This window comes from Amblyomma americanum, chromosome 7 (genome assembly GCF_052857255.1).
Source record: "Amblyomma americanum isolate KBUSLIRL-KWMA chromosome 7, ASM5285725v1, whole genome shotgun sequence".
NCBI classification, from domain to species: Eukaryota; Metazoa; Arthropoda; class Arachnida; order Ixodida; family Ixodidae; genus Amblyomma; species Amblyomma americanum.
In genome coordinates, this window is record NC_135503.1 from 33,473,898 (window position 1) to 33,487,332 (window position 13,435).

General features: G+C 45.5%; 1 protein-coding gene across 1 annotated transcript in view; it reads left to right on the forward strand.

The window, feature by feature from the left end:
- Window positions 1-13,435, forward strand: part of Cerk (Ceramide kinase) — a 71,840-nt gene that overhangs the window by 47,487 nt on the left and 10,918 nt on the right. The window contains exons 2-7 of the mRNA XM_077631720.1: window positions 4,084-4,452; window positions 6,313-6,441; window positions 7,813-7,876; window positions 10,777-10,997; window positions 12,184-12,336; window positions 13,096-13,210. Of these exons, the coding sequence (XP_077487846.1) occupies window positions 4,084-4,452; window positions 6,313-6,441; window positions 7,813-7,876; window positions 10,777-10,997; window positions 12,184-12,336; window positions 13,096-13,210 (1,051 nt within the window). The remainder of the gene's footprint in view (window positions 1-4,083; window positions 4,453-6,312; window positions 6,442-7,812; window positions 7,877-10,776; window positions 10,998-12,183; window positions 12,337-13,095; window positions 13,211-13,435) is intronic.

The window sequence follows — 13,435 nt, forward strand, 5'->3', positions numbered from 1 at the left end:
TGATAATTGTTTACACTGCGACGGTTTATGGGGGCTGCCATTTTGTGGCTTATGCGTTTTCAGTCGGGCAACTGTGGTAGTGCTAGTGCTGCGAGTGCTGTCGGTGACCGACTCAGTGACCAGGGATTCCGCGCCTCGCAGCATTTCAGCTGCACAAGAGCATACGAGGATGCCGTTTTGCTGCGTTGTTTCAACTCGCAGAATGATGGAAAACGCTTCATGCGCTTTCCGCTTTCCATGCCGTACGGCTACGATCCCCGCCGCAGCGCAGGGTGGCTAACAGCGTTGTTTACAAAATGGCCGGGCCAAAGTTAGCGGCGAGGTCGCCGAAGCGGCAATCTGGCAACAATGATAAACAACAAAATGGCCGCCCCTGCTTACCGCCGTGCTGCAGTGACGGTACTCTAAGTCTTTATTTAGTGACTCTAGCTTTAACATAATACGGTTATAAAACTAATTTACTAAAAAAATGTGACATTTATGTATTTATATGTGCAGTGAGGTTTGCAATTTAAATAACGCTTTTCGCCGATGAGGGCGCTAAAAAGTTCTTGCGAAGGTCGTTCCGCGACCGTGTAGCACGGACGAACTCCCTTGAAGTAGTGCTCCTTTGGGAGCGTAAAGGAGCATTAGTTCAAAGTGACTTTAGAGTGCCCGTGTGACAGGGGTATAACATTCTCACTTTTTAAACGCCTCGTGGCGCCATCTGGTGGTTAAGAGAGGAATCATTGTTGTCAACAAACCAACGCCCCTTTTAATCCTAAAAGGGGAAGAATCGTCACCCGAAATAAAAATTAAAGCAAATTTATCGCTCAAACGTTTCCTTATGGGTGAGATAAGACAAAGCGAAAGACCGCTGGCTCTTTTATGGCCAGTGAACGCGCTGAAAAAGGCAGTAACAGCGACGAATTCAGTCCGAAGCGAGGCGTCCTGCATCGAAGGGCGCCGCCATGTTGTGAACGCGCCATAACCCAGTTTTCACATACGGCAGGTCTGGACGGACGCCCATCTCGGAAGCTTTTGCACAGTGTTGGTCAAAATTCTTAAGGCCACAGCGTTCAGCTGCAGCGAAATGAATATCCCTAGAATGCTCCGCGTAGAATTCAAAACACAAGCAGGAAGCTTCTCTATCGCAAGAAGAAACCTTGTGCTAGCATTTCAACGTAATTCGGTGTTTAATAGTGCCCTAATGGCTCTGTTATGCGGCTGTAGATAAAAGCATTTGGCCTCAAGTTCTTTGACCAAGCACTGTACGTGATGTCCGCGAGCATGCAACACCAGCAGTCTGGACGCTTGAGGCACGTCTCTTTGTGACGTGTGTGGAAACTCGTGTGCGCGTGGACTTGTGAATTATGTCTTGGACTCCGCACGTAGCTCACTGCATTACGCCAGCTTCCGTCTTCTGTCCTTTCTCCTGTTCAGAGTGGGAGGCTAGGTACACGTTCCTGCGGTCCGCCTCTCCACCATTCCTAACAGTACTATCTACCTCTCTTTCGTTAGGTGTACGAATAGCTGTTTTCATTTCTGTTCCTCAGTCGAAACATTTTTATACTCATTACAGTGAAGTTGCGCGTTCGTAAGCGATGTCTCGTGGTTTCCAAAGCTGGTTAGCCCATGTCCTTGCACCAGTTTTCTCTCTTCTACTGGTCGTTCGTTTCGCGTATACGTGCTTCTTGCCCGTTCAGCTCACACCTTGACCCAGAAGGCTGTCCGGGACGCCGTGCTTGCATGCCAGCAACGCGCTTAGTGCGAGCCAAAAGCGCCCTGGCCCGTCTTGGCAGCGGCTTTGAAGCGTCGCCGTGTAAACAGGGGCCGCCTAATCCTCCGCGCATTCTTGACCGCGGAACTCCGGATACTGTACCACAACGATTTATGTAAACAGCGTTCATGTCGCTTACCGTATACGTCACGGTCACATGACGCGACGATCCCCCTGGTGGTAGAGAGCATCTACCTTACATGCGGGAAGTTACACTGGGTTCAAGTCCTGGCACTGAGAGGAATCGTCCGAATTTTAGAAAGGCTGTCATATCCCTGCTTGCAAAAATGTATCGAAACAGAATGGTTATCCGTGCTTTCCTCGGAGAGTGAGCAGAATCGTAGAGTTACGTCGCGTTGTGAGATGTCGCAAGAACCGTTCGTCGCAGAAGGTCCCTTTGTGACCTATGCCACTGCGCGGTGATGAAATCTGAAAAAAGCTGACTTCTGATCCTCCTCCTATGTATGCATATGTGCTAGCAGTACCTCGTATCTCATGCGCTTGCTTCATACATGCGCGCGGGTAAGAATTTGAGCAGCTCCATTTAGAAAGCTTGCCGATGCTTAGAATGCGGGAATCCTGTCCCCAATGCCCCGGAGTAAAGCGAGAGAGATTTTCCCTGCGACACTTTCTTGCAATGCGATGTTGCACAACACGCCCGCGTCGCTGCTGTTTAGAAGAGCAGAGAAGAAAGCGTACTCTTGACTATCTTTTATCGATCTAAGTGCAGCGTCCTCCGTTGCCCAACCCCTAAAGGCGCGCACTTCTCGTATAATGGAACTCTCCTCTCTTTGTGTACTGTGGACTTTACAGGGCTTTGCGCGCGTTGGCGAACGCATACGCTTTCATCTTCTCGGGCCCCGGCTGGGGGAAGCTGGTCCCGGGGCCAAGTGTGTTTGCTCTCTCAGCGGCTGCGTCCCGATGGGCTGTCAAGTGGGAACGGGCGCAGAGTAGGTGCGCGGAAAACGCGGCCTGTCCTCCAGGGTAGAGGGCAAGCTTGGAAGAGCGAGCGGGACCTTGAAACGCGCTCCCCGCCCGTCGGTGCTGGCGACGTTGCGTTCAGTCCCCCCCCTGCCGATTGCGTGCTTCTTTTGTATTTTCTTTGCTCGCTGTCTACGCCAGTCAAACGCACTGCTGTCTCCGCTGTAATGCGCAGAGGTCGTGGCAGACGGCGTTTGCTTTGAGAGCGGACGACCGAAGTACGTTCGTGGGACTTCTCCGGATGTCCCACGGACGTCTAAATAATTGCCGCCAGACGTCACGTGGGTGTTCCACAGACTAGTGTTCCTGGCGGCTGCGTTTTTATGGAGGAAAAACGCTAAGGCGCCCGTGTGCTGTGCGATGTCAGTGCACGTTAAAGATCCCCAGGTGGTCGAAATTATTCCGGAGCCCTCCACTACGGCACCTCTTCTTCCTTTCTTCTTTCACTCCCTCATTTATCCCTTCCCTTACGGCGCGGTTCAGGTGTCCAACGATATATGAGACAGATACTGCGCCATTTCCTTTCCCTCCAAAAAAACCAATTATTATTATTATTATATGCTCCAGCAGGGAGCATATATAGGAACACTACCACAGACGTATGTGGTACAATGGGCTATGGAAGGCAGTTTTCTCATATTTGAGTCCCTGCGGTGTTGCCTTGCGAACTTGGCGCAAAGAAAAATTTATGTGTCAGAACTTGCTTGCTTCCGATCTCGCTACGAAATCGCGACTTTTTTGTCCCGAGTTTTGCATAGAAACTTTTCGAAATACCGTCCCCCCGTGCCAGTGTAAGCTGGCTCCAAGTTAGCGCCGGCAGAGCTTCTTTCAGTCCCCTATCTGGCAAGATGGCCTATTCGCAGTAGTTTGACAAATTAATCGATCACCCCGTAATTCAGTTATCCGAAGCAGGCTTCTAACGTGTGAAGTGAAGTGTTTTCTTGCGATTAATTTGCTTGCATTGCAAAACAAATCAACAGAAACAAAAGAAAATCGGTGTAGAGCCGAAATAATGTCGGCATATGAGCTTTATAAATAGAGTCCAAGAAGAGGAGCTAGAACAGTCTAGTAGATCTGGAACGCATTTACACAAGAAATTCTGTTCGCTCCACCATATATATATATATATATATATATATATATATATATATATATATATATATATATGCACTGGTGCGATTTTTAAAACGTGGTTCCGAGCGGGGTAAATTATTTCTGTTGTACGTGTGACAGCTGAATCTTATCCGCAGTATATAGTTACAGGTGGCGATCGAAGCGACAATCGAGCGTAGTGCCAATTTCTCGTACCTTACGTGTCTCGTTTTCCTTGCTGTGCGTCGCAGAATCCCAGGATGAGTTCATCCCGCTGTCGAGGCTGGTGGCCGCCGAAGCCTGGCCCTGCAGCGGAGGTTGCTGCGGCCACTCGCAGCAGCAGCAGCAACTGCATCGCGGAGTGCCACGGACGGCAAGCGTCAGCGCCAGCGCAGCCTGCCTCGTGGCGACGGCCGACGGCTCCGCGGCGGCGTCGGTGGCTGTTGGAGACGACGGAGCCCGCGTGGTCCTGGGTGATCCGGCGCTCCGGCTGCACGTGGCCAAGCCCGTGCGCAAGCACTCGTGGTGCCTGCAGACGCTGCTGCTGCGGGGCGTCACGGGACGCAGCGACCACGCGCTGGTGCACCAGTGGGCAGACGCGGTGCAGGACAGGCTCAGGGGTACGTATAGTTGGTGAACTTTGTCCTCCACGATGCCCCCCGCCCCACCCCTCCCGAGATAATGAACAAACACGCAACACTCTGGCGCAAACTTCAGACACACACACTCCCCTCACCCCTGACCCTAGCCCACTATCATCCCTCCTTCCCCACTCCTGCCTGCACCTTGTGCCCAGAACCCTTCGCCTCTTCCCTCCACATCCTCTCCCTCTGCCCGGCGGACCCTCCCCCGCGCGGTCTAGAGGACCTCAAGACTTGGGAGGACTGGGAGACCCTGCTGCGCTCGGAGGACCCGGCCGTGCAGACCATCGCCACAGGCCGGGCTGCCAGTGTTATGGACCTTAGGGACATAAACACTTGAGTGCAGTGGGGTCGTGCAGGGACCCATAAATTCCTCTCCACCTATAAAGTTTAATTCCCTCTCTCACTGTCCTCCACGCCTGCCGCTTCTGGCTACTGCAGGGTTGTGTAAAAAAATTTCGTTGGTGATCACGTTGCATAAGTACCTATGCTCATCGCGACAGATGCTTTTTAAAAGTAATGACCAAAACAATTTTGGAATGGGAAATAAAAATTGAATGTGAAACCTTAACTGGACTGAAAATATATAGATCGCAACTTAAAGCAGACAACACAAAGACGAGAGCAGACACGCGAGTGCTCAGTGTCTGGACTGCGCGGTCCAAGCTGTCTGTTTGCGTGTTGAGAGATGGTGCCATAGACATGCCAAAGTCAGCCCCAAGCGAGAGTTCCCTGGCCAATAAAAAAGTTTTCCACAGGTTGTCACATGTATGGGTCTGATTTTCTCTCGTTTAATTTTTATGAATAAGGTTCAAAATCAGTTAGCACAACTGTCCATGGCCGGTAGGGTGCCATGTCCGATTGCAGTCGTAAACAAAATCATCATTTTAATGCTTGTCTCTAATGAACAGGTTGGCGACATCAGAATTTCTACAGTTATAAATGTGCATTGTGTTTAGCTCTTTTTAGGTAACAAGAAAAGATTTAATGACTGAGAAAGAGCCACCGCGGTGGCTCAGTGGTTGTGGTGCTCGGCTGCTGCCCCTTAAGACGCGGGTTCGATCCTGGCCACGGCGGCCGAATTTTGATGGAGGTGAAATTCTAGAGGCCCTTGTACTCTGCGATGTCAGTGCCGGTTAAAGAACCCCCAAGTGGTCGAAATTTCCGGAGCCCTTCACTACGGCGTCCCTCATAGTCTGACCCACTTTGGGACGTTAAACCCTCATGAGCCATTAACCATTTAATGACGGGGTATATATTTGCTTGTCACAGAGGATCAGTGTGTGGTGGTTATGAATGTAGGCCGAGCTTCATTGTATACTTTATAGACGGAAGCCATGACTCTGCTGGTGAAAAATCCGAGACGAATGAAAACGAGTCTAGTTCTGCTAGCACAAAGCAAGTGTCAGTGGGCCAGTAATGTAAATAACTATAGGCAGTTAAAATTACAGTCCATTTGTTTTTGTGGCCCTTGTTTTTCATAAAAAAAGGGCGTGCATGTATCGACTATTCCAGGAAACTGAGGATACAATGAGCACATCAAAGTCAAGTATTCCAAAGCTTTAATGCTGTTACTCTGGCCTCCCTTTTTATATACAAAATTCTGCAGGCCTTTGCATATGTTCCCCCATGTAGGCCCTTTGCAGCTAATGGAGGCCTTGAAGTCTCCACAGATTTCACTGCTAGTATACCTCTAGAAATGACATACTCATGGTGCTTTCAAGAAATGTAGAAGAGACATTCTTAAACTGATTTTATGTGGAGTTCAGCATTTATTTCATGTTTCTTTTTTTCTAGCAGACCACTATCAGCAGTAACCTTTCCCATTTATTTCACTAGGAGAAAAAAGGCCGCGCAAGTTGTTGGTGTTCGTCAACCCCTTTGGGGGCCGGAAACGAGCGCCCGTCGTCTACGAGCGCAAGGTGGCACCCATATTCCAACTGGCAGGCATCTCTGTGGAATTAATTAGTGAGTATTATCATCCTAGCTCTGTCCTTTCACAGGAGAATAGAGGTGCCCATCTTAACTAGGGTTTATTTTCCGCGAAAAGAAAAAAATAAGATTGAGGAAAAAAACATGAAAGCACTGGTATCTAGATGGCGAGACTTAAAGCTACTCTATGGAATATACTGAGGCAGATAAAACCTGTAAGCTGAGGATGGGGAAATCAAGTGAGTAGGAGAGAGCAAAGAGAAGACATGTTACTGATGGGCTGACTTTTGTGGAGTCAGAGAAAATGAACGAATTGCCCTTATTAATGAAGGGGCAAGCATTCTTGTGCCACCGAGCACATTTTAAACCAAACTTGACCTTTTACTATATTGCGATGGAATGAAATGCCAGTACTTCTAATTAGGGCACCTACGTGAAAGTGACTGGTGTTATTCATGCTGTGATACAGACATACACTTGTTTTCTGCCTGAAAGAATGGTGAAGTTGACGTTATTTTTGCTGTTGTTGTGACCAGCCATTTACTGAAGTGAGAATAACTGCATGTCTAATGACCTGACGATGACATTAGGCAGCTATTGCCCAACATACGGTGCATGGCAATTTAAGAAGCCCTAAGTTGTACTGTAATGTGCATAATGCTACTTAGAGCAGGTTTAGCAGGTGACATGGGAGAAGATATTTCTAGATTTCAAAGTGCCACAGCCTTGAAATATGCAGATTGTATTGAGCAATGCACACTTGCATTTCCTCTGTCACAAATGGTAATGTTTTGCATGTGTGTGGTCTAATTATTGTTCTCAATTTCCGGCTTGGAGGTGCTTCCTTAAGACCCAAAAGATTTCGATGTTTCCACGAAAATGTCATATGAAATCACAGATAAATTGAACTCTTTAGGAGTAATATACATATGGACACTATATTTAATACATTTTAGCATGGATAAAGTTTGCATGGTCATTCTGGTGGTATATTGTTGCTGACAGCCCATCACTCCTAGTATGTACTCAGCATCAGATGAAAAGTGAACTGAAGAACTGAAATGCGAACAGAAAAACAATAAAACAACGCCTGCTGGAGAGTAAATACAGGTGAAGTTATTAACATTTTTAAAGATCAGACATTGCATCTTAAAAGTGAGGATTGGGCATAAGTATTTAGTCTCCCCCATCTGAAATCTAGCTATCTAGCTTTTTTGTTCTCTTTTCATTTACCTTGTCTGCGTTTCATCTGACGTTGATAATACATTCACCTTCTTTAGAGAATAAATCAGTTGTGCCACCCATATGATTGATCACATGTTAAAAGAGTCAAAATGATTTATGTACTGCCAATATTTATGCATGTCATTAATTACACTTATAGTTCTGTCTTTTTTATTGATGCAGCAACACGATATTCAGGTCACGCCAAGGAATGTCTACTTGAAATGGACCTTTCTATTTACGATGGGTATGATATGTCTGTTATTACATTGTTATGGCCTTACTTTTGCTTTTTTGAAAGAAACCACAATTACATTATTTGAATGTAGTAATGCAAGATGTAGCCTTATGCATACAAAAAGTGTGCCAGTGTTTGGTGGCCTTACTAGCTCGCATTGTTGAATTGCTCTTTATCACCTTTGGCCTATGACAAGCAACACCATAGAATTGGGAAAGCATTTTGAACCAAATAAGTTGGGGCTTAAATAAACACATGGAAGAAACTGAGGATGTGTATGTACTGCCGTCCGCACGAATGCTCGAGTGCGTGGCTTCCGCTGACATTAGTGCCGCTTGACGTCGGCCACTTTCTTTGGGATTATGCTAGGATGGCAGCAGGGCACTCACTCACTATCCCAGCCTCCATGAACACACCGTGCAGCATAGTCTCAGTTCCAATGTCAGTGCAAGCCACGTGCTCGAGCGCTCATGTTAAATGTGCGCTAAAGAGTGTTATGGAAAAAATCGTTTTCGCTTTTATCTTGTTGTTTTGGGTTTCAGTGAATAAATAGTTTCAGTCGCAGTAGACAACATAGCTGCATATTAAGCTGACAGAAACAAAACTATGCATGAACTGTTTGCTTTCGTGAGACTCAACTTCATCACTCTGCAGTAGTCAATGAAAATACTGTAATCCGTGAAGGCATCCAAAGTAATTTTTATAACTCGTTTGGACATGACATTAGTAATAGTTTGATAAAGCCACTATATATTTGTGGTTCACCGAACATATCTCTGAAATAACAAGCCTGAAGCAAGTGGACTATGTTTTCTCCTCGTCTGCTGCCACAGGGGTGATGCATTCGACTGTCTGCTCTGATAGGGCGCATCACTCTGCCGATGGCAGGGTAGCAAGCCGCCGCTACACCTTGGGTGAAAAGGCACACAGCGCGTGCATTTCTCCGTGGCGAGCATGTTGGTTGACTACTGGTACTCTCCTCTCTGAGTAAAAGAAAAAAGGCAGGAGCCTGGACGTTTAATTCAGTTGGCCAAACAGGATAAGAATTCAAAGTTTCTAAAAATGTTCGGAGCGTGTAGATAGAGTTTCCAGAATGAAAAAAAGACTCAAAATTCTCTTTAGTGTACCCTTAATTGTGTGGGCGGCGGTACACACTGACAGCATTCTGCACGCAGCATGATTGCTTCGTAGAGAAGTCCTTAGCTTGCATCTGTTAGCATTGCTTTTTATCTAGCATGGTAATTAATTTTCAGATGAGGCACAGAAATGAATTATAAGTAATGAATGAACAGTGACTATGCAAACACACACACACACACACACACACAAAATTAGAAAGCCAGATGGAGGGGAGAGGTAGTACAGACTATGCCTATGTGGAATTCACTGGAGGGAAGATTAAGTCCTGACGTCATGGTGTTTTTACTGCTCGTGGCCTCTACTGAGGTCTATAAGACCCTTCCAACTTATAGCACTACTTTTGCTGTTCACTAGTGTAAGCTGTGCTTCTGATTTGTGTTCAGATGTATTGAACACTGAATAATGTTGTGCAGGCAAGTTTTGAAAAGCGTGTTCACTCCTGTTGAACTGAGCATTCATATTTCACACATTTTTTTGAAAAAAATTGAATGCAACTAGGGAAAATTTTGCAGCAAAAGTAAAAAATTATTTACTCTCAGGTAGTTGGTGCTACGTTAACAGACACTGTCGAACTATGGTCCTGCATAGTAGAATACCATTGTGCTAAGGGATCAAGCCTTGAACGAATGCAGAAGCTGGAGCTGCAATGAGACTTAGCAGTTGCGGCAATGAAAATGTAGCCAGAGGTTTTGCTTTGTGGCAAGAGGTATTGGGCTACTATCGATTGCAGGCAAAATCGTTTCACTCATATTTTCAGTGGAAAAATAGACTAGTTTTTTCGTTTAATGGAGGCACTGGTTGTCTTTATTTTGGCATGCTGAGCTTCATGCTGAGCTTCAGGTGGTATCACTTTGACCAAAGGCATCGAATGTAAGTTGAGCATCCTAGCTATGACAATATGTGTACACATGGGTTAACTGCTTTAAGGTCAGCTGAATAGGAAAGGTGCAGGAAGAAAGGAGGCACCACTCTGAGAAAAGCTGTGCTTTCGGAATGAGCCTATCTTAGCTTTTACTGCCTCTGCATTGAACAGGTATTAGCGGCAGAGTCTTAGTCATTCAACTCATATTTGCTTAATTGTAAAAATAATGTGCACAGTTACTTCTATATTTGTACATATGAGGGAAAAGAACCCCACTATGTGCTGCTCCACATATGTCTTGCCAGAAGTGTTCAAGGACAGGTTGGAAGCAAAATAAAAAATCAGTCTGATGGACCTGCATTGATGTTGCCTGTGCCATGTTGCATTCTGACAGCTGAACAAAGTGCTGCTGTTAATTCAGTTCTGTTCCACACATTGGTGCATGTCAGCTAAGGTTGTCTAATTTGTTGAATCTGGTAAGATGGGACTTGCATCTCCTCTTAGAGGCCTCTTGAATGAAATTTATTGGTGCCTTTAATAATTTAGTGCAAAATATTTGACGCATGCCCTCTTACTACCAAGCTCTGCATCCACTTCTCAGCCAGCCACCAACATCCATTATGTGTACTGTCTTGATCTGAACATCCATGTCCAATTTTATTATCCGGATGATGTTACATGGTTAATAAGAATTAAATATAAAACAGCAAAGATATGTCAAATACATATTTTGTGTCACTTGCTGGAAGCTTTTCAGAATGTTAGCCTGCATGCACAGTTGATGTGCCACGGACATCAGCTGGTATATGCATGCCTCTACTCATACTATTTGCATCTTGCTCAAGCTGACAGAGCTGCGCTATATAGTTTGCAGCATAAATTGAACTAGTGGCATTTCTTGTTCCAGTGTTATATGTGTCGGCGGTGATGGCATGGTCAACGAGATTGTCAACGGTGTGTTGCTGAGGGCTCAGCGTGATGCTGGCATCGACGCCAACGATCCGAACTCCCGATTACAGCCAGGAACGATAAAGATTGGTGTTATTCCTGCTGGCTCCACAGATGCACTGGTTTGCACCACGACGGGTGAAAACAGTCCTGTAACGTCAGCGCTGCTCATAACAATGGGTAAGAATGAACTCATTGCCTAGTTTGCGCGGTTATCATGTTGAGCTCAGTGGATGTGTTATTGAGTGGCTGGGGTGTCTTTACCTTAATCACCATCATCACTCTAACTGCGGGCACTGCAGGACGAAGTCCTCTCTCATTGACCTCCAATGAGCTGCGGCCACCTTGCCCTCTCAAAATTTCATAATCTCATCCACCCATCTGACACTCTGCCACCTCCTGCTTCATTTGCTTCCTCTTGAAGTCCACTCTGTTACCCTAAGGGACTATTCCTTCTCTTTGCCCTGCCCTGCCAATGTCCACTTCTTCACAACAGCTGGGATATCAGTCTCATTTGTTCTCTGACACTACTCCTTAACTGGAATTTCAGATTATATGCATTGATAGAGTTGCCATGTATTCGTTCTTCTAAGCTTTCGCCGATCTATTATTTGTCTGCCAAATTTTTGTGATTTTAACTGCTCCTGCTATCATCCCCGAGTTTAGTGTTTTCTTTGTGAAGTTCTATCCAAGTGGTAGAGGTGTTTGCCTGTGATACTGCTGCAGTTCATTCAAAGGTCTCTGCATGCTTAAGACTTTTTGTTTGCAGCTGAATTTAACACACTGAAAATTTGTTTTCAGCGCATTGTGCAATATGTGTCTTGGCTTTTCATGGCATTCAGAGGCAGATAAGGTTCTAAGTGCAGACACATGACTGTGTTTTAATGTAACATTCGGCATTTAGTGATGTTACTACCATGTGAGGTGCTTGAAATGGGTCAGCATTTTTGAAGAATGAGTTGCGTACATGTGGCATTCTGCACGTTTTGAGGAGCACGTTTAAGGAGTGCAATGTAAATTTCGCAGTGGAAGTCGCAATTTTTGAATTTTTAACATTGCCAAAAGTGTCCTAACGAAGGCTGTGAACAATGGAGTCATATCTGTTACGTGCACAATAAGATCTTGATCATGTAGGGAATCTTGATCATGTAGGGAGTTGAGGTACAAATGTGGAATTCTGTAGATGCTGCTATAGAAACAAAGCAGGTTTGCAAAATTTTCTGACTGAGCTTTATGCATTGGGGAACGCTGAGCCACCTGCTGAAAGCCTCTTTTGCATAGCACCAAATGGTGCCATTTGAAACTTTTTGTGTGTACACCTGTATATGGGCAGTGAGATAGACAGGCGTTTTCGCTCCAAATGCAGGTGCTGAGATAGGCGTTGACGTTTCAAGCATCCATAGTGGTGAGCGGCTGGTGCGGTACTCCTCAGGATTCCTTTCTTATGGATTCTTTGGAGACAACATCAAAGCCAGTGAAAAGTTTCGCTGGATGGGGCCATTGCGCTACAACTGGACTGGTTTGTGTTTTCTCATTATTTACACACTTGCCGCTCCTATAATTTTTTCTAAGGATGGTGTGATGAGCTCATGGTAAATTGTGTCCTTTCTTTATGTACAAAACAGGAACTGAAAAAAAAAATTTCGTGCAGCTTTATGTTAAGTGCAGTTCCTTTCACCCTATAGCTTTCTTTTAAGGGAAAATGCAGTTGTAGATCTTGCATGTGTCTGTAGGTTTCTAGAGGAAGTCTTTTAAATAAATTGTAGCCTTTTAAAGAGTTTAAGTTCTTTAGCACAACAGACATTCCTAACCCTGAGTCCGGCGCATGATAGCGTTATTTATTTATGTGCCTTAAGACGTGATGCAACACAGTACAATTAATACTCTTATAGCTAACTGATTATAATCTATTTTCACAGCTGACACCTGATATATTTTTTTGAGCCTGTTAAATAACGCTTAAAATGATGTACTTGAAGCGGGTACTTCGATCCTTGCTGATTTCTTTTCTTGATACTGTATATGCACGAGACTCTCATAGATGAGCATAAATACATGAGCCCTGAATTCAGAACCATGGTTATTCTTTATTTCATCACTTGCTGCAGCCGCATTTTACTACAGAAATTCAGCTAAATTTATAATTCAAAATGGCAGAATAAATAACGTATCATGTGTGACTAGTTTGTTAACAGACCACATTCGGCCATATTTATAGGTGACTGAAATTGTCAGTGATTGGTTAGAAAGTTGGAACTGATTGCTCGCTTTTCTGCAGGCTGGCAGACCTTTCTGAAGCACCATGTTTATGAGGGTGAACTCAAGTTGCTTGTGCAGCCAGAGACAACGGATGCCAACTATGACCCTGCTGGCACCGACCGCTGTCGTGCAGGGTCAGTGTGCTTGTGCGTTGCACGTGTTCGTTGCTGCTTGCTTCATTTGCAAGGTGCGATAGGCGCGCATCATGTCCAGTGTCAAACATTTAATTAGCTGCAGATGCTTACATGCTGTGGGATTGATATGCTCGTTCATTTCTCTGCCCCTTAACCCTGCAGTCACGATATTGATTTTCCCTCTCTCCTGTTGTGCGATGTTGTTGCATCCAGATGTTGGCGTGG